The sequence below is a fragment of the Haliotis asinina genome, chromosome 2 (genome assembly GCF_037392515.1).
Source record: "Haliotis asinina isolate JCU_RB_2024 chromosome 2, JCU_Hal_asi_v2, whole genome shotgun sequence".
Classification (NCBI taxonomy): domain Eukaryota; kingdom Metazoa; phylum Mollusca; class Gastropoda; order Lepetellida; family Haliotidae; genus Haliotis; species Haliotis asinina.
Window position 1 is genome coordinate 52,923,442 of NC_090281.1, and position 22,016 is coordinate 52,945,457.

The 22,016-nt window shown below is 37.7% G+C and overlaps 2 protein-coding genes across 7 annotated transcripts in view; one reads left to right on the forward strand and one right to left on the reverse strand.

Moving 5' to 3' along the window:
• The window catches only part of LOC137273913 (uncharacterized), a 35,097-nt gene extending 21,758 nt beyond the window's left edge, over positions 1-13,339 (reverse strand). The window contains exon 1 of one of the 3 annotated variants that reach the window (XM_067806821.1): positions 13,046-13,339. The gene's annotated coding sequence lies outside the window, so the exon portion shown is untranslated. Of the gene's footprint in view, positions 1-5,593; positions 5,792-13,045 lie in introns of those variants that run through there. The other 2 variants (XM_067806818.1, XM_067806817.1) reach the window with 2 other exon arrangements.
• Positions 1-22,016, forward strand: part of LOC137273911 (calcium uptake protein 3, mitochondrial-like) — a 92,795-nt gene that overhangs the window by 9,445 nt on the left and 61,334 nt on the right. For all 4 annotated transcript variants that reach the window (XM_067806814.1, XM_067806815.1, XM_067806812.1 and 1 more), the window contains exon 3: positions 10,979-11,089. In XM_067806814.1, the coding sequence (XP_067662915.1) occupies positions 10,979-11,089 (111 nt within the window). The remainder of the gene's footprint in view (positions 1-10,978; positions 11,090-22,016) is intronic.

The window sequence follows — 22,016 nt, forward strand, 5'->3', positions numbered from 1 at the left end:
GAATAAACAGCAAGCATAGGACACTCAACTTTTCTTGAAGAGGGTAGCTCTGATGTATTGTATGGAATATCCGTGTCCATGTGACTGAATTATACCAAAGTCAAACCAGAAATAAGGGCAGATTTCCTATTAAAATGTCAACTGTTATAGAATAAAATCTTCATATTGCGAACATGACTGTCAGATAATAAAAGCAGTCCTTTTAAGCCTCCTGCTACCTGTGAAAGTTGGTCGTAGGCAGATCATTACTACTAATCTGTGAGCTAAACGCCCAATCATTGTGCAGTGATTAGACCCTGAGAAATAAGCTGTGTCAATATTGTCGAAAGCTTTCTCCCCGGCCTGAGAGGAGTTTGTTAAGCAGGTCCCAGTATTTGAGGTGATCACAGTCAACTGTACTGCTACATGCTTGTTTTAGTGTCAGCCCATCACACACGTGTGAGAATAAACTTCTAATACCTTTGAACATTGGGACCGACTTTTCTCAATGAACATGTTGTAATGCCCACAAAAACCTTGAGGCAATTTGCACCCGAGAACACTGTCTGATTAACCTTGGGAGCCGATGAGGTGGCTTGCTGCAGACTGTCTGCAAAATCTGTGTCATTAATGAAGACAATGCTTTTCTTGTGCCGTTAGAGATCTGTGTAAGTGAAAGGTGGAGCTGAACCACACCTTAAACATGTAATATCATAACTGTGAAAAATTGGCATTAGAAAATAGGATGGGTCAAAATAAAAGAAAAATGAGTTTGGTTTTCAGCAATACTTCAGCTAAGTCATGACATAAAACAAAACATTTAGCTTCATATATCATACCCACCTGGAAGCCATATTGCCTCATCCATATCCTTACCATCCAACAAATTAGAAGCCAGGTGTCTGCAGTCTTATATATTTATTGAGGGCTTTGTGTGCTACATGTCTCTCTTAAAGTGCATTAGCTGCTCCCTTTTTAAACGTTGTGACCATAACAGTACATGTGATGCATATTCATTTTCCATGTATTTCATTTACCATGTGATATTATGGTGCCATTGGTATGGTTGACATATATTCAGAGTGCCTGAAGAGCAGACAGAATGTATTGTACTACCCATCAAAAGTTTAGACTCACTTGAAGCACACACTGTATGTTATGTATATATAGATGGTTACACTGAATTTTTCCACCAACTTCGGTTAACCAACTGCAAACCTTATGTAGATGAATTTCATGAGGACCATGTGTCAAATTGCGGTAAAGCATGTTCAAATATTGTTCATGTGAGCCCCTACATTTTGAAATTGAACTCGTGAAAATAAACTTTTCTATCTTAAGAATTTGTTTTTACAATACCTCTGTTCACATGTAAAGAGTACCTATGAACAGTATGGAATATTTTACAAAATCTAGTTTAGAACAGTTGACTGAAGTAAGTGGCTACACTTACACTAATGGGTCTAAACTTTTGATAGGAAATATATTAAACAAATATCGTTACCTGAAGCTGAGGCCACATATAATTTTGTGTTAGTAAAACAGTCAGACACATGGAGCATTATCTGGTCTCTGGAATATTCTAAATGTATAATGGTGGTTTGCCTGGTCCAGACAATCTATGATTGATGTTACGAACATCGATCTGTTTAGTTCAGATACATTCACCTACCAAGTCAGCAAGTCTGACCACACGGCCCTGTTAACCACCTCTTAAATCAAGCATGGGTTGCTGAAGACCTGTTCAAACCTAGACCTTTATGTAATCATGCAAATGTGCCTGAAAATGAGGATTGAAAAATGGAAAGGTCAATGTTAGAAAGGTAGTCAAAGTTCCAAACAATATTTCTCATCACAGTAAAACTGGATGATATAAGACTCTAGAGAACCACAAAAGAACCTTCGTCACATCAACAAAAGTTGAGAATATGTCTGCCATCTTGTATCGATATGGCAATTAAATTGTGGTGCAAAATACATGCATACATACAACACAAAGGAAGGAATTTTAAACACTTCTCTGTGTGATTTTAACTGATTAGTTAGAGATTGATTGCTGTTACATTCAACAATAAGTTTCCAAAAATGCAGTAAAAAGTATAATTCTAATTAACAGTTATTATTAAAGTAGATTGGTATGACTTCCTGTTATTTTTAAGTGTTCACAAAGTGATGGAAGTTCATGTTTATCAACTATTTAAGGAAATTGCTTTCAACTGCTTGAAAACAATTTTGTTTCAGAAACAAAGTTATCTGGTTGAATTATGAGACTTAGTGTATATGATATGTATTCTTGAGTCCCTAGGTCACTGAACAGGGTGGCCTAAATCTGTGATACGGTCATCATGACAGATGAAGGTGTTAATGGAGACTATTGATTGATGTGCTGTCACTGTGACTTAACTTGGATAATCTCAACCCATTCGTCACTAACCAGGGTCCCGTTTCACAAAACTCTCGTAAGCTTAAGATCTCGCATCTCTTCTTGTAATATTTGTATCTCTTATACTGCATCATAGCAGGTATGAATACTACGAGAAAAGTTACAAGATCTTAGGCTTACGAGAGTTTTGTGAAACAGGCCCCTCTACTCTTCTAGCCACAGCTACCTGTTGAGAACAAAGATGGTGTCACTGTTGTTCGTGAACAGTCTGTAGATCTCATCTAATAAGTATCTATGGGATCATCTATGGGATCATGTAGAAGACTCACCGATACCAACTCATTGTTACTTGATCAACATGTTAACTATATCTTTGTCCCTCTGGATGCACTGGTTTATTTCGTTACGTCCATTGTCAACTTTTTTGTGTACAGGAAGCAGAAATTTGAGTCCATTAACATTGATTAAATTCCTGGAATTGTCCAGTTCTAGAAGAGGATAATTTTGTTGTACTTTGGTATGTTCGATGCTGATCTGTCAATATCTCTGCAATACCATCCCCTCAAGACCCACTTTGATGAAGTTATGTCATTGCTACCTATGGTTCAAAGGTTGACTTGCTTTAAGACTGGAATTGTGGTATTAATTGATTTGTTTCACCAAGTTCAGCAGTAGTTCATGACAAAGGAGGTCCAAAGTTTTAAGATGCCTGCCACCATGAAATCATTGTTTAAGTGTTATTGCAGGCAATACTAGCAAAGATGGAGCAATATTTGTAGACCATTTCCTGTACGTAGGTTCCTGCTGTCAAATTGGCCTGCTGATGTCTTAAGTGTAGACCCTAGCCAGGCATGAGGGAGACTACGCCAAATACCTACCCACAACCATATGCTTCTCACCCTAATCAGACAGAAACATACATTCTAATGAAGACAGCTCTACTGGGCTATTGTTTACATTAGTGATAAAATGCTCATGAACAAATCACTTTATAGCTTCCTGGAGTTTTGGGCCTTGTAGGGTGCCATGGGGCAGACATCATGGAATATTGTCATGTTGCTACGTAAATGCCATGCATTTGTAATTGCAACAGATAATGTATTTCAGAAAGCAGTTCCGTCTTATTTCCAGAGTCCTGCGGAGATACACCTATCATGTGTTGATACATCTACACATCTAAATGTACACCATTGTTGGAATTGCTGGAGGCTGACTCTAGCCAGTGTTGTATAACACACACATGAATATCACCTGCTTTGTATTCCAGTACTTCGTTCCACAAAGTGATCTCATCACTTCCAATACTGTAGCCATAGAGATCAGTGTTGGCAGTAAGTTTTGTGAGAGTGGGTGCAGAAATAAAGTAATAAATATGTAGTCCAGATCTTTTGCGCATGAAATTTCATTACAGTCCGGGATCATTTCAAAATTTCTTGATTTTTTTATGTGTTGCTGTTTTAAGTCTTTTTTTAAATGAAGTAGATCAGAATCTATGCATGTTGGATGAAAAACGCAGCTTTCTGCATTAACACTTGAGTATTAAAGGGGAATACAAGTTAAATGGCAGTCCAAGCAAGTTTGTGTCAAGTGATCCAAAAAAAAAGGAACAATTAGAAATGTCAAGCCTATGTAATGAAATGTGTTCCCCAATTACTAAATCTCTCACTTTTACACAATTCTCACACACACATTAAAACACTAAGACTAAGGAACTAAGACAAACCTTGAAGAATCTTAGTAGGCATGGGTCCAGCATCGTGGTTGGGTCTCTTAGTGATATTGTTGTCAAGTTGCTTGGTTTCTTGTTTAATGCTGCACTCAGCAATATTCCAGCTATATGGCAGCAGTCTGTTAATAATTGAATCTGGACCAGATAATCCAGTGAAAAACAGCATGAGCATCGATCTATGTAATTGGGATGCGATGACGTGCCAACCAAGTCTGGGAGTGTCACCTCTAGATCCAATTATTCATCTTTTTCATTAAGCATGGGTTGCTTAAGACCAGTTGTATCCTGCAACTTCATGTGTGTTGTTGAAAAAAGGATATCCCTCCTTCACATGTAAACATGAAGTGTAACCCTCTTGTAAGCTTGCCAGCAGTGATATTGATGAAATGGTGAGAGTGGAATAAAACTACTCACTTACTCCAGCATTGGTTGAGAGAATATCCATACAGAACCCATCATGTTTCTAGTTGAATAAAAAGTTCCTCAATCCTTCAGCTGAGGGCAGAATGTGCCCTGTGATTATGTTCATGTATGTTTAAGCCCTGCTATTCTGTGCTCATCTCATAATTTAACAAAACACCAATAATATCAAGTGATAAAGAGTAAAAATGGCTTTATCATTCTCCATACATATTTATGTATCATTCCTAAAGTAGTGTGTTTTTTTATCACAAGACATGATCCCAATGGGTTTTATCAAGTCATCACATTGTTAGCTAGCCAAGCCTCACACTGTGCACTTCTAAGCTAATGGGAAATTCAGAATTTTCCTGTTGTATTATTTTTCCATTTAGGATGACATGAGATTCATTTTGAATGAAATAGTGCTTTGATGGTTAGCAGATTGTCACTTGTTAACGTCTTTGTCCATTTCTTCGACATGATACAAGTATCTTGTTTCAATTGTTGGGTTGGCTATTTGGGACAGTTTGAAGGGGTGTTAACCAGGAAGGCATGGGTGGGCATGTGTTTGAAATAGGAGATCTACGTTTCAGAGATCCAGCCATGGATATCTTAAGGGTCAATAAGAACCCATGAGAATTCAAAACAAGCTTATTGACAGAACTAGTTTCATGTTTTCAAGAATTTGTTTTAGAGTGAAAAAAGTCAGGGTCACCTTAGCCTAGTTCCAGGTTGTCTGGTAAGCAGTGAGTGATTTGTGAAGCTCTGTTGGTTGGTTCAGCTGATATTAAGGTACACATTGTTACGATAGTTCTGTGAATATATTGTTGGATGATGGCCAGGTGACGTGTGTCGAACCTTCTGTACGGAGCAGAGACAAGATAGTGCAATTTACTCAGTTGTGACAATCAAGTTAATAATCTGATTATCAATTATCCGTACAATATTGGGCTCACAACACAGAGACAGTGGACACAAGCTGAACACTTACCCGATTTCAGACGAGGGTTATGTGTTCATAGCAGGGAGTGAGATTCTCGGAAAGTTTGTCCCAGTTAGATGGAGCTATAAATAACCCTTATGCACATTGAACTACTTACTTACGTGTTGTGTGATTGATATGGTTGTACCTCTCCAGAAGGGTGTCACCTCAGTAGGTATATCCCTGCATACTACACAATCAGAGGGGTCTGAGGAGAACTCGCAGCCCAACTTGTTTGGGGCCTACTATTCACATGGCTAGAGAGATTCCGGACAGTGAGCAAACGTCTTTGTTGGTCGACAGGCCTGGACTTGTTCACGAGATACCTTTATCAATCAACTACACCCACGAACTCAAAGTGTACACAGGCAGAAAATTAAACACAGTGTTTGTTGTTGTTGTTTTGGTCAATCAGTTAGTAGAAGTGAAGTGTCGCTGGTGAAAAAGGTGGTAACTGACTCATTCTGGAGCCTCCCTCCCACTACCCCCATTCCAAAGCCCACTCACATCAAACATTCAACTAAATCACACTACTCTGGGAAATGTGTCACAGCTTTCTTTAACATGTTGTCTATTTCCTGCAAGATTGAGTACACGTAAAAAAAAAAAAAAAATTGGAGTGTTTTCAATTTGAACGTGAAAATAAAGGCACAGATTCCTTGTTTCTGTAACATTTTTCTCTCTTTTTTTTAAAATCTTTGTATATAGCCTAGGGTAACCAGAACCAACTTTGGCAACATTTTGGTAGGGGGTATGAGCAGCCTTTCAAAACGTAAGATAATTTGATGTGAAAAATTGCCTTGCGCTAGCCTATTGTAATTTTTTGATCAATGAATTGTTTGAAGAAATCACAATTTTTGAATCTCAAATAAGGATATGGTTGGGTGACTATTGGTTGAATCATCTTTCTGAAAATCTGGGTTTGATACCCTGCATACTGAGGCAAAAGTACAACGAATACCATTCATTGTGCCATCACTGATGATACAGCTTAGTTAATGCAATAGTGAACTATATTTTGTTACTTCACTGGAATATTGCTGAAGTTGTGTTGAACTATACACAGACACTCATTAGGGGGTGATGTGATAGCCTAGTGGTTAAAGTTTTCGCTTGTTACGCTGAAGACCCAGGTTCGATCTGACATGGGAACAATATGTGAAGATCATTTCTGGTGTTCCCAACCGTGGAATATTGCTGGAATATTGCTAAAAGCGACGTAAAACGAAAATCACTCTCTCACTCAAACTCATTGGTCCATTTTGATTTTAATGCAGATACAAAATCAGATATCCCTTGTGAAGTATGTACTCTTAACTTCCATTATTATAGGATCAGTGAATTGTCATTATTGTATGCCATGTCAGAAGTGATTATCATATGGAAACAGTCCCCAAAGAAAGACTTGTGTAGTCTGTAGTTCCCTGAGGGGGCGGGTTATAGATTCATCACGTCTGATGCATATCAGGACTCATTACTCCTTTACCTTGGATTAGTGTACAGGTACAGTGAGTGGGAGGGAGGCTGTTTGTGTCATCAGACAGCAAACATCACCTGCACCAAGGCTGTTTGTCTACTGTCATGATAATAGTTTTCAAAATCCAGTTCTTCGGTATTTTCACATGAACGAAGTAGCATACGATGATTTACATTGTGTTTCAAGTAGAGAATCCAAAATAGAAACCTCATTTGCTGTCCTTCAGAGAGAACATTAATTACTTCTCACCAGGTACATTAAATCTGTTAGACAAATGACTGTAAGTCTAAATATTTCTCCATCAGGGAATTCTAGTCCCAGGAGTCAATTGATGGTGGCGTCACTGGGTTACAGGGAAATAGCAGTGCTGCACACTGGCCTGCCTGTTATAAAGTCTGTTGATACAGGGTAGTGGGTAGGTTGTAGTCATCCTGTAGAATGTGCTGGGAGAGATGTGTTAAAAATGGAACATGTGTGTGTGTGTGCCCACTGTTGAAGGGGCCATGTTTGGGTCAACTGTTGAAAGGTCATGTTAGGATCAACTGTTGAAGGGGCCATGTTTGGATCAACTGTTGAAGGGTCATGTTTGGGTCAACTGTTGAAGGGTCATGTTAGGATCAGCTGTTGAAGGGGCCATGTTTGGGTCAACTGTTGAAGGGTCATGTTTGGGTCAACTGTTTAAGGGTCATGTTAGGATCAACTGTTGAAGTGTCATATTTGGGTCAACTGTTGAAGGGTCATGTTTGGGTCAAATGTTGAAGGGTCATGTTAGGATCAGCTGTTGAAGGGACCATGTTTGGGTCAACTGTTGAAGGGTCATGTTAGGATCAGCTGTTGAAGTGGCTATGTTTGGGTCAACTGTTGAAGGGACATATTTGCACCAACATTCGGAAGAGGCATTTTTGGGTCAACTGTTGGAATGGGCCATGTTAGGGTCACCTTTTGAAGGGGCATATTGGGTCAACTGATGAAGGTCCAATTTTGAGTCAGCTGTTGAAGGGCCTTTTTTTGGCCAACTGTTGAAGGGGCTTATTTGGTGCAACTGTGTAAGGGGCATATTTGGGTCAGCTGTTGAAAGAGTATATTTTTGTCAACTGTTGAAAATCTATATTTTGGCCCATTCTTGAAATGGTATATTTGGGTTGAAAGTTCATGCTTTGGTAAACTGTTGAAGTGGCCATGTTTGGGTCACCTGTTAGATGCCAAGGACAGTACACGTTACCCTGTCTGGTGTTTGGCATTAATCAGATAAGACAAGGACTGGTTGACTTGGGGTTAGTATATTGTGTTGAGTGGGGCATCCATGTTAAAACAGCTTCATGGTATCTCAGTGGGCCAGCACTATAAACTCAAAGCATTAGTAAAGTTTCACTTTAGTGCTGGTGTTATACACTGTTGGGAAGTATGGAATGTCTAGAAAACAGCTAGTTTGAATTTTTCTTCTTGGAAGCTAGTTTTCACCAGTGTAACTACATTTCCTTAGCTAAACATAATAAGCATAAAATGTGTTCACCAAGTCTCTATAGGCTCACAAATAAACCATATGAAACATGTTTCTCTCCATCTAGTTGTCCATTCTTACCATGGCCACAGCTAATGGCCCTTTTTCTCTGTCCACTTGGTGTAGCAGTAATTGTGTGATTGGTCATGGCCAGCTGCAGAGTCTCATGACTGATTGGCTTCTGTTTGACCAGTTTACCAATGAATGGTCAGGTCTGGCTGGTCAGATGATGCATGGTCAATTACACAGATGACAGTTTATACCTATGTATGTTTACGACTCGTTGCAGGCACTATTGTGGTAGTGTGACTTATGGCATGGCTGTTTACTTTTGATTACAACACAACATTTATGAATCAGCCTTTTGAAGATAGAGGTATTTCAGGATTTGGTTTTGGGTTTTAACACCTTTTTATGTTTTTGAATCAGTGAAGAATCCAGTATATATTTAATATAACTTTGCCTCTAAATGATGTCAAGACACATACAACAATTAGGCATATTTATTAACTGAAGTTTTTGCAAGATATACATAGGGTAAATTTGTAATTCACTGAATTCTCATGAGTTTGTATTTGTATTTTGTGTAAAAATAATTTGCTTGTCTAATATATTGTCTAAACAAGAGCATATGAAAGTGCTCTTATGAAAAAAACTGCAAGTCCCTGGATCAGAAATGTGTTATCCAAGGACAAGGATTAAGATCTTAAATATAAACCTATTTAACTGATATAGAAAACATAGCAGTTGTTTCATTTTAGGCCAGTAACTATTGTTTTTGAGTAAATTTAAGTGTTAATTTTATACTATATTTGTGATAAACATACACAATTATATTTATTTGTAAATGTATGAAATGTTTTCTCACATGAAAATATTTGCTCCAAGCAGTGAAAAAGAGAGGTGTAATATCCAGCTCTGTATCAGTAACACTGGGTTTAAACACTGGCTCTGTAAGAGAGAGCGTTGAAAGGGAAAGATGAGAACATTCTCCAAGTGTTTGGATTCTTGTGGCTGAGCCTACTGCAGCACATTTCTGGAAGCTGAATATGAAATGCCTGCCCTAGTTACCAGGGTAAAAGATGTAAAAGATTTGCCACAGAATTAACATACATTTATCAAAAGGTTTATTTCTGAATGTGTGGAAAAACGACATTCTTATCACAAGAAAACATATAAAAACCCAAGAGGCAAACCAAACAAAGCATCTCGCCTTTCAACAAGATTCTAAAACTCCATGCAGGGCCGTTCACAAACTAGCACCAGTGTGGGGAGATTTATGGGGGGAGATAACTCTATCTGATGAAGAAGAGTGATAAAAATTTAAGAAATGAGATAAGGTGTGACACGTCTCATCATATTAGGAATAACATTAGTGTATGTCTTTCAAGTTGAGATCAGCACAACATGCTCTGTCTCTTGTTTATAGTAAACATGGGGCTGACTGCTATTCAGTATTTACTACTGTATATTTTTGGTTGGGAGAATTTCTTTTCTCTTAAAATATATGTGACTATAAAAATTTTTAACCATATGATAAGGTGACTTTGTATACCAACAATATTGATCTGATGATCTCTGAAGAAATAAAGAGAAAATGGCATCTTATTTTTTCAGACATTTAAACTAAAATAAAACTACTAGCATCAAATTACAAATAATGCAGTAACTCTCGGTCATAGGTCGATACAATAACCACATTTTGTGTAACAAGACCCTGTGGGCTGAAAACTGTTGTTTTGGAAAGCCTGAAGGATTTAGGTAATGTGAAAATGTTTTGAGTTGCTTATTACGGTAAAGTCTTCATTGTGATATGAATTTGAAAGATGACCTAACATATCCTAGAGTAAGCAGTGTTCAAAATTATGAATGAGTGAGTATGGTTTAACGCTACTAACAGCAACCAGTATGAAAACCAGGGACACCAGAGATAGGCTTCCTACACTGTTTATATGGGGAATCAAACCTGTTCTTTGGTGTCGTCAACAAACACCTCATCCACTGCTCTAACCCACCTCCCCATAATGTTAAGAGCTGAAAACTTGAGATCACAAGAACTAATAAATCTTTTCATCTTTGAGTTGCAATATCGTTTTGTTCCAAATGATTGAAACAATCCAGTTTAATTGTTTTGTGTCAAATATTTACCGTATATTACCTATATATGTGTTTTTCATATAGTTACAACTATCTTGTACAGTGTTAATAAATAGCACTAGACTGTCTGACAAATCTGGTAGATTCGCCAACTGTCCAATAGGAGTCTACAACCTGCTCGTGTCGGACTACATATTTCACAATGACTTTGACTGATGTTGTTATATGTAACTTGTCACACATGTTTGTTGGTTATAAATCTTAAGCTTGTTGATAATTTTGGTGTCAGTTTAAAAAAAATGTTAGATCTGAAATGTGTGTTTAATCTTATTCTATGGGTCCTATGAATTTTCAGTGCATCAGACTGACATCTGAAACTTGTTTTTTTGTTTGTTTGTCAAGTACTTGCAATGTATTCTATATTTCAGCTCGTATTGGACGCATCAGATTGACAGCACAAGATGTAGAGAGCATGCTGCGACAGACACCCTCCAGATCCAGAGGTTCAAACAAACTGTTCCGCAACCTACATGACAAAGGTATGCATGAGATCACAAATCTCACAATGTCTTAACATCTTAAAATGCTCAAACAATGATAATTCTACGGTTATATAAACCTTTTTGTATTGGATGCTACCGGGTATATAATCTCAGAACTATCATGTAGACAGCAGTGTGCCCCAACATAACACAATTACACCAGACAAGTTTGCACTGGATACGACTTGACATAACCAGGGTGTGATTAGAAGGAATATTATATCATCACTGAAGACATGATAGATGCAAGATGTAGGCTCTGTGACCCGGGGTCCTATCACCGAGCCACCCAAGGGATATGATTATAGACCTGCCCCCAAAACACCTTATAGTGACAATTATGACTTTACGACTGACTCGCTCAAACTTGCTCAAACTCTTTCTCTTCATCCGCGGTAATTCGTAAAATAACTATGTAACAATGAGTTTTCTATAAGAGGATACATTCAGCGGGAAGGTGTGAGATTTCAGTAGGCTTGAAAGGCTGTAAGAGCCACTAGGTACATTGTCAGTGCCCTGTGACACACAAGAAGCTATGCTTGGGTGGTTTGCTTCAGGTTTGAAACACCAAGACCAAGAACCAATGCAGTGTTGAGACTTTTAGACAAGGAAGGAGTGTTTGTCAAGGAGTAAACTGTTACTAAGCGATTAAATAAATACAAGGAGCCTTTTGAAGAAAAATGTACTTGAGTTGTCAAGATGGGTTAAGTGTTTAAATTGAAGATATACACTGATACAGCTGTAAATGGAACCAATAGTATGGCCACTGTTACACTGAACAGCTGCACACTCTGAGGCTTGGACGAATACTTGGAAAGGTTTCTTACTTTTGTTTGACAGTGTCCACATTTTGTGATATTTTTTCAGTAAAGCTGTCACTTTGTTAATGTATTAAATGAATTTTTTGTTCAGTATGAATGAAACCTTTACGATAATATGGACATTCATCTTTAAACAAGTTTGAAAACTGAAAAACATATATTTTGGTCAGTTTAAAGTGCCTGTTTTGTACAATGGCTTTGCTGAAAACTCATTGACCAAATTTTCGAAGAACTCCATCTGTCTAGACCTGTCAGTAGCTGAACCTATTATCAAGCAATCTCAGACATGTTTTCTTTGAAACATCTAGGTTTGCAGTTTTCCTTTGACAGATAGATTTACATAGGAACCTACCAGTGTTTAATACCTAGCCAACAAATATACCTCGGCATAGTGTCAGAAGTGACCTGACACAAAGCTCTTAATTACACACTCAGTATCAGGCATGAGACTTAAGCATCGTAACTGGCAAAATGAATTGAATATGTTACCGTCTGCTGAGCCCTGGTGTGGTGGATACTGTACCTCTCTGCCGACTGGTCAGGGTAGTTAATTCACCCCAGTTAACACCCGGCTTCTGCTTCAGGGTGGTTTACGACTGGAAGCCCTAATTGGATTTCTACACTTGTTTGTGAAGGTGTTGGCTCAAGTAGAATTTGTATAAGAGCTTAAAGCTGATTATTGGCCAAGCTGGATTTCCATTTGAAAATTTCATGATAGCCTGAACCTCTATATGAATATTATTTGATAAGGTAGATTTGACTTTGTTTAATTTTGAAAAAACTGTTCACCATTCTGTAAGTTCTGTTGATGGCATCAATGATTCAGATATGGTGGTATGGGCTCCATTAAGTGTCTACGAACCTAAATAATGATCTTTTTGAAACTCATTTGAAGGGAAGATTCTTTGAAATGACAGATTTCCTTAATATGAAGGCAGGGTTTGAAATTTAGATTGATCCACGGTTCCTTGAGGTCTTTGAATCGAGAAATCTCAATGTCTGAGGTTCAATATGTGGGTTGGGATAAAAACCGTTGACTTTCACGCTTAATTTCGAACACAGCAAGGTCATTATTTTGTGGTACTCGGAGAGTTTTTGTTTATGTTTTTTTAACAAGGTGCAAGTTTCTTACCCCTTAATCTTGAAGTAGCTCTAATCTTGAAATTACACGTCCTTGTGGGTAACTTGATCTCCTGATTGGATGGAACTCTGATAATAGGATATGCTCTAAGCTCTAGGTAATCCATTGCAGAGGTCACACCAGGGATTTTGTCCAATAAATTTGTGACTGGACTCAGATGACCAGAGAAGGTAAGGAGGAGAAAAGCATTCTCTTCAGATCCCTCGCGTCTGCTCCCACAACATATTGAGGGCAGTCAGCACACTGAAATAAGACTCCTCGTGGCTGGCCAGTCCATAATAAAATGGTATTCCCACTCTTCAAGGAGCTATAAACATCAGGCCGTGCTATCAACACGCTATTAACACCAAGACTTAAGATATACCCGTGGTGAAATTAACTCTTCCAGTACCAAGGCTGATTTTACCATTGATGGGCTTGTCCTTAATAACAATGACAACTTCACACCTGATATTGACAACCACACACAGGGAATAAGTGACCTGACACCCTGTAGTTTTCCCTACAAAAGTCTGTTATTAGCTTACTTGTATGTTTTTTGTACAGACTGTGTGATAAATAAGTTGTGGGGACCATATGTTACCTGAATGATTTCATGCATAGTGAATGGTTACCATAGTTACTGGATTAGATGACTTTGGTGAAAAATACATACACAGGATTTATTTGAAGGTGTCTGTTCACTCTTCAAAATAGTTATGAAATGAAATGAGGGAAGTGTCTAGGATGAAAAAATCTGTCAGTGTGTTCTGTAAAATTTTTAGTTTACTTGCCAAAATGTCTTTCATCATTATTTCTGCAGATTTATGAAAGATATGGACAATAATTAGCTTAGTTTTCTAGACAGACAGACTTTTACGTGGCATCATGATTTAGAGTAGTGACTCTAGAAGCTGACTGAAAATAGTTTTGAAGATAATTACGTTTTGTGAAAATCACTGAAAAATGATAATTTGGTAGAAAGTAATATTTCAACTTCACAGTGTCAGAAGAACTCCATCATTTCTGTAACCTACTAAAGATATGTTGTTATGTATGTACTACCAATGATCAGTATATTCTGTATATCCATAACAGGAGTCCTCTAGGACAGGTGAGACCACATTATGAAGTATTCCCAGTGCAGTTAACAACAAAGATGAATTTCTGTCTGCTTTGATGCGAATCGAAAAATCCTGTCTGTTGATAGTTGTACTAGCCATTGCTTGTACACCCAGCTCTGTTGACTGTCTACAAGTCTGTACAGAATTAAGTCCATGGATGTTCAGAAACTCTGTCCTAATGGAAACCAAGTCTGGATAAGTGGACTGCTCTGTGTTTCTTAGGGTCTTGTTCCAATTATTGATATAATCCAGGAAATTAACCCCTAAATGTAATTATGATTAAATAATCATTGCATGAATGGGGACTTCAGCAAGTTTACCAGTTGTCTGGCTGGGGCAGGAACTAGGTTACTGTTATACAGGTACCTCGGTAATGAGGTGTTCCATCAATAATAAATGACCACCTGGTGTCATTCATCAAACAGGTCTACAGACACCAGGAAGGTCTATGACAGTAGTCAAGCATGGCTGACAATGAAAGAAGAATGAGTAATTTAGCTAAAGACCCCTATGGAAGGGAAACATGTTTGCACGTATGGATGGTATCATGGACAGTTAACAAGATAAGAGTACACGTAGTTATGTCTGAAAGGCACATGAAGTTTAAGAAACACAAGTTGTTACTAGTCAACTAGCCTGACTTTTCTCTATAGTGCTGAGGACAAGAACAGGTTTTGTCTTGCCCTGCTATACTGGGTCTCCAGTAGACAGTTAATACTTTCAAGGTCCATGCATGAAGTATGAACAAAGTGATGAAAGCATCGTGCTGCACTATAGATGTAATAGTTGTGTTCATAACAGCAATGTTATTTGTTTTAAAGAGAATTTTGTTCATAGAATACTATTGTGCATGCCACAGGACGCAGTTTCATATTTTCTGCATCAATTTTATAGATTTGTTCACATGGGATTCACATATTGGCACTTGAATGTACTTTATGAAGAAGCAAGATGTGCATGAATACGCCGCTTTTATATATATTCCAGCAATATCATGGTGGGGAGACACCAGAAATGGGCTTCACACATTGTACCCATGTGAGGAATTGAACCCAGTCCATCTGAGAAATGTTTCCTTGAAATTGTTTTTTCAATTTGTGTCAGTCAATATTTTATTTTAGTATTAGGATCAGTTGTGTTTGTAATGAATTGGTTCGTTATGTCCTTTATCTGTTACTGATGACAGTATGTACCTTATGTCTAATTTGTGCAGGTGTTCACCTTTGTAGGTGATAATAATGTGCATTTGGCTGTATTATATGCAGTATGATATGCACTATTGTTAATATTATTAAATCAGAAGAAACACTCCTTTTATTTTGTTTTAATCGCAGTTTATTGTAAGCATCTAACCTAGACCAAGAAACAGTTTGTTGTATATGCCAGTTTATTATAATCGGTCTGTTATGAACTTATCTTCTGTATTTGTAGGTAGACAGTTACTGTTAGCACTTCTAGTAATGAATAAGGTTCACGTAATGCCAAAGGGAACTAATAAGTTTTTTTTTCTTAGAAAACAGTGGGTTTTTTTCTCTCATAATTATATTTTTACATTTCTGGTCCTAGTGAAACCAACTAAAAAATTGTAAAAAGTTTTTCTTTAATTTTCAGAGTTTGTTTTTGTCCTTGCTGGTCAGTCTCATGAACTGCCTAAAGCTGAAGTGCTCAGAACCATTGTTATAATAGGGAAGTGAATGATCACTGCTCAAGTGCTAATTTCTAGTCAAGGTCATGATGCTGTAGCTATCTACCTATGGTCAAGTTGATAATGTGTCTCTGTGATTATGTAATCATCAACACCTAGGTTCATATCACTCATAAATGCTAGTTTTCAAAGTTAAGTCTTTGTCTAAGGTGATCAGTTTAGTTTTGTGCTGATACAAATACTACAAAATATGAAATACGTCAGGTATAAGTGAATTTCACATCAACCAATGGAACTGATTTTTAATTCTGTTGACATTCCACCTTTTCTTACAGTTTCCCAAATTGGAATCTATAATGACCAAGGAGAAGATAATTTTTTTAGTAATAGATAAAACCTACCTGGCAGTATGGGTAGACCAGCAGCGTGTTAATGGGTGGATTATATATTCCTTTAGCCTTGTGGTGATAAGCTGGTAGTCCAAGTTTCTATGACACAAGATGCAATAGCAAGATGGTTCTTGATTGCTTCCAGTCACTGTAAGACAGCCTACAGACTCAGTCTCTGCATTGAATAGTGATGATGATTAAAGATTAAATGCACACCGTCAGGTTCCATGAAACTAGGGCATTGTTACTACAATGCTCACTGTCTTGATGTGTTTGAATGAATGAAAGGTGTATTGTGTTAAGGGGCGTGGGTTCACCACCAAATAGCACCATAGTCTTTGTCTTTGGCCAGTGTCCAGATGCACCTGGCAACCAATCAGTGGGCAGATCCCATACTGACCACTGGCTATTTGTAGCCCAAGCGCTGTTTACCTTCGTAGGGACATGTTGACCACAGCTCTTCCATTAATCAACACCAAGCATTTGGTTTGTTGCTTGTTCATAAAACTCTTGATTGTATGGCCTTTTGGTGAATTCTTTGATCTCGTCAGGATCGGTTTACATGGTTTCTGATAAACTGATTAAAAACAAATAGTTGCAGTTATGAATTTTAGATGTCTTTATCAAACACATTTCGACTTGTGTTCAGTGTCGTGAACTGACAGCTTATCCTTTATGGTTAATAGTGTTAAAATGATTTCATGCAAGAAAGCAGGTTATTTTACTAGGACTCCAAACCTCATTTGCAAGGTAGTTTTGAAGATCTAAGCAATTATTTGTAATATGAAAGACCCCTTCAAAGCAAGATTTTTAATTCATGGCCCAGGACAATGTCGCCTTTATAGTTTTTTTCCTAGGATGAAATAGGTGTTATTAGCCAAGTATTTTCATGTTGTAACAATTATGTATTATGCAAGTCTTGGACAAGCATGACAGATATTTGGTTGTTAATACATGCACATAAAACATACATTACAAAAGCATGCAATAATAATAACGTCCTTGTCATGTAATAGCCCTTGTGAAATAAGTGAAGTGTTTGAGGCTTAATTTTGCTCAGTCAAGTAAATTTTGGAAACCACATATAAATGTGGTATCGAGTGATTTGCCTCATTTATTTTATGGTGCTAAGTGATTTGCGGCCATGTTGAGTTGTATGATAGGCACTCATCAGGAAATCCTTCTCTGAACTTGATGCATTAAAAATTGTAGAACTGATCTGCAGCCAACATTGCCTGTATGATCGCCACACATCAGGAAACCCTTTTCTGAATTTAATCAATTAAATATCGTAACATTTGTCGTTATTGATAAAACCGACAGTGAATCAGTGTATGGTGTTAAAATTGAATTCTTGCTCTGTGACTTCGATCGGACCATAGTGCCGTGTTAGGAATCTTAACAGTGTCCATTGCATAATAATTTTGGCTTTTGTTTTACAGTCCTACTCAAGACAGGAAAACATTGTGTCAGAAAATGTTTCTCTGTTGCCTGTTTGGTTTTTTTTTACTTTTTATAAAGTTAAAAGTATCAATTACCCTAGCTCTTCTTACAGCAAGTCAAATCTCTTTTCTTTGCTTCATACAAATATATAGAGCATCATACTAGTGCATTTTGATGTTGTGTATTGAATGAGAAGAAACAAGTGTCCCATGACATCTTTGAGTTCAATACAAAACATCAAAATGCACTAGTGTGACATTCTCGGTTTAATATATACCCTCTTATCTTGCTTAAATCTGTTTTAATGAGCTATGGAGAAGGTGGAACTGACAGGGGTGCAATACAAAATTTTGGGGCGCAATACAGAATTTTCGCAGGCGCCCACTGCAGTTCCAAAAATCGGTAAACAATCCAACCTCCCAGTTTACTATCCAACCCCCTTACTATATAACCTGTGAAAGAGCATCACCAAATCACAGCGACGTGATCGAAAACTGGACAGTTACGCATTCATCATTGAATATATCGTATTTTAAAAGTCTCACGAGTATCAAATGCTTTTGTCCACGTTTTCGATGTGTGTGGGAGGCATGTACACAGGCCTTTCGAGAGGATGCACTTGTTTTTTATGAAGTCGCCAAAGACTGAGTTGCTGTGCCGGAAGTATACAAAACTAGATGTCAGTGACAGGCTTTAGGACCTCCGGCAATCTGATTGGCTAACACTTTTGTGTACAAAACACACTCAAGTTTTTTCACCCACGCGAAGTTGTAGTGTGCATAATTAACCAATCAGAGATCGCTGTGATTTGGTGATGCACCTTTACAGGTTATTTAGTAAGGGGGTTGGATAGTCAATGGGGCATACTTTATCAATTTTCAGATCTGCGGTGGGTGCCTGTGAGAATATCGGGGTGCAGTGTGGAATTTGAGCTTGTCATCCCTATTGCACCCCATATTATTATCTCAAGTTTGCATGGGTATATGATAAAAAGATTTATTAAGTAGTTTCAGTGAATGACCTGGACAGCATGCATTTACATGTTGATGAATGTCAGCATTCAGGAAATGACATTTTATGACTGATCATCTCCATGATGTTGACACTGTACAGTCAAAACAAGAAATTTGGCAAGGTTTTAGACACCCATATCAATTCAATTGTCATCCTGGAATTTTGATGGGGAGTTAAAGCAGAATTGATTGAATGTATGTAGGAGGTTTTAAATCATATCTCATTGTCACTGCAGACTGAGAAGAATGTTGTTACATGACAAATTGACTGGGTTTCTGCTAGACCTATTAAAGTTACATATACACATGTGGGAAAATAGGACAACTTCTAGATCAGAAATTTTCATATATTCATCTTCAAATTCATGGTTTAAAAAGGTAGAAATTGGTTATGCGGTAGCAGAGAATATTTCATAGCTCTTTGATAATATATTGTAATAAGGTATTTAGATACCTGTTTTTACTCGTTATAGTTCCATATCAGGGTCTATATTTTTCAAGGTCTCTTAGCAGTTGGTTAGTCATAAGTTAACGTGCATGATGACACTTACAGGATTATCTTAGCTCTGAGATCTAGGCCCAATTGAATGTCTAACACAAAATCACTTCAAATTTTCGCTGGCATTAAGCTGATGTGTTGTGATGTAACTTGACCACTGTTACAATAGGTGTTAAACCCTATTCTTTCACAAACTGAAGTCGAGCCACTGCTACGTAGAATTTGAATCTGGTGCTGTAAACTTAGCTAATTTATTTGATTTGTTTTAATATAGTCATGTGAAAATGGTTCCTAAGGACAGCTTTTGGGCACACATTTGTTAACTGCACAGTTGTCTTACATAGCTAGCTTTGCGTATTTTCAAATGTTTCAGTTGATGTCACCTAAACCCACTGCACATGCTCAGGGCTCAGTTTTAACCAAAACACACACAAAAGAGTTAAAGACTAATTACAAATGTAACATGTTCCTGATAGTATTTCTGTTTGTTATATAGACAGCATTCCAGTGATTAAAAAGAGGAAAATCTGATTGTGTGTCCTTTTGAATTGTATAAAAACACAAGAAAAAAAGTGGCTTTGCATGTGATTGTCAAGGCCTTTGCCAGTGGGAACCAGCCCTGCGTTAGGACGTGAAACTCTGGGGATCATTCATAAGAATACATGACACTCTGTTCTGTCAGTTGAAACTGAGAGAGACCCAATATTGGCCATTGTTTGTCCTCCCCTAACTAGCAAAAGTTGCAATAAATATCAAAACATTTTACCACCTTTGACCAATCGGTTACTTAATTTGAATATCTTTGAAAGGAAACCAACGTGTATTTGTATTAATTTGTATGTTCAGCAACCCTGTGTTTGTCCACCTTGCCCTGCTGTTGACAACTTTGGATTGAGTTTGATAATCACAACCAAGTTCTATATACAAGCCCCTTCTTCCTGTATTTGTCATTAGGATCAAAGGGCTGGTCAGTTGTGCTTTCCAGAAGGAAGGAACTTTTTCGAGGAAGAGGTGGAGCCATTATTGATCGCTGAGAAAACTGCCATGCTTGCGCTATGTGTTTTGCTAGTTGACCAAATGTCTGGCTTGTGCAGATCAAATAATATGCTGGGCTGATTCACCATGAGGTTGTAATCTGCGTCTGCTACTGCTCATCCAAATATCCTGTAGCTCCCCATCATATTTCCCAGAAGACAATCTGCTCAACTAGAGTATGTAATGGATATTAGTGGAGAAAGCATCACTTTGATACTACCTCTTCAGCATTCAGTATTAGCACTTAAAGTGTTTTCATGATTCATTGATGCTGTGTTTGGAGATGGGATGATGCCTGGGACAAGAATGTGGTCCGTTCAGCTATCACTTTCAGCATTAGGAACATGGCCATAGTGATTAGAAACCCTGGACTCATATCCATAATTTCTGATGAAACTGATGTCACTGTAATAATTTAAATAGTTCACATGTCATCTGTGTTGATGAATTTTGCGACAACGGATGGATATGATGATCATGGCAAAGGCAAGACATTGCCAGAAATGAACGATAGTGACATGGTTGGTCTGACACAGGCAATGTTAGTGACTGGGAGGTGACAACTTACTTGTGATTGAGTGCTATCAACGCTTGTCCATATCACACCAAACCCTTCAACCTCTCCATGACCTGACTTTGCCATGAGTGTTGCGTTCTGATGCGAATGGATCCACACACATTTGTAAAGGCCAAAGACGACTTAAATCATAGTATTTGTTTCCCAAGTGCACTAATTGTCAGGAATGGTAAATGTTTTCACAGAGTATGCTCTGTTGGTTATTGGTTTTCATCGTCTCACTGACGATTGGCCTCCCTGAAATCTAGAGCCTTGTACTGGGATTACAAAATCAAACAGCTTTTAAAGCTGAGTTTGTACAACTGCGGCAAGTTGAGGAGTCCTGCTTTGCATCATGGCTTCCACGCATAACATGAGTACCAGGGTATCGGACTTGCTAGTCCACAAAATTAGAGAGTCAACTTTCTAATCCCAGCTTCAGTGCAAAGAATTTGAGAAAGTTGGACTTAGTGCATGGATTTAGTTGCCTAGCCTCTGTCAGTGGCTCTGATGGCATTCATCTCTTATTGCTTCATCAAAGCTCAATCAATGCTAGTTGGGATCATATTACGTGTTGAGCTAGGTGATAACTTCTGTCAGTTCTGTCCGCCAGGCACTTCATGGCTTTCAGTCCAGAGAAGATAATGGTTGTAGTTTTTTAAAGATAGGAAACATCATGTGTGTTCTGATATTTCTTTAAAGCCACAGGTATTGGTAAAAGTGAATGTGCTTAAAAACCTTGCTTTTTCTGACAACTTCAGATGTCAGTGTCTTGAAAATGTAAATGTGTTCAGAATCTGAAATTATTTCTAACAAGTATTAAAACTGAAAAGGTGATTAAAACTTAAATGCAGTGAATGCTTTTTATTTCACTTTTCAGCCTAAAAATTACAAAACACTTTATGTTGAATCACAACAGACTATTCCTGTGCACCACCACTACCTTAATTTTTTGAGAATATCAGAAGAAATATTTGAAATTATGATTTTAATTCATTTAATCCAGCAACCAGAATTTATGGCCAGAAACGCCCCAAAATAAAAGTCTGGCCTTTAAATGTGATCGGATATTAAGGTGGATCTTCAGACATCTGAATATGCTTGCTTCAAAGATCTGAACCCAAACTATGTAGTAATGTGTTTAAGGTTTCATTCAAATTCTTAGCATTCTGCTAGTTGCGAATAAATAAGCAATTAGTTTACAAATACTCCCTTGTGCCTGTACATTGGTTTCTTTTATGTCCCAAGTGTACTGAAGGCTCCCAATACCCTATGAAAA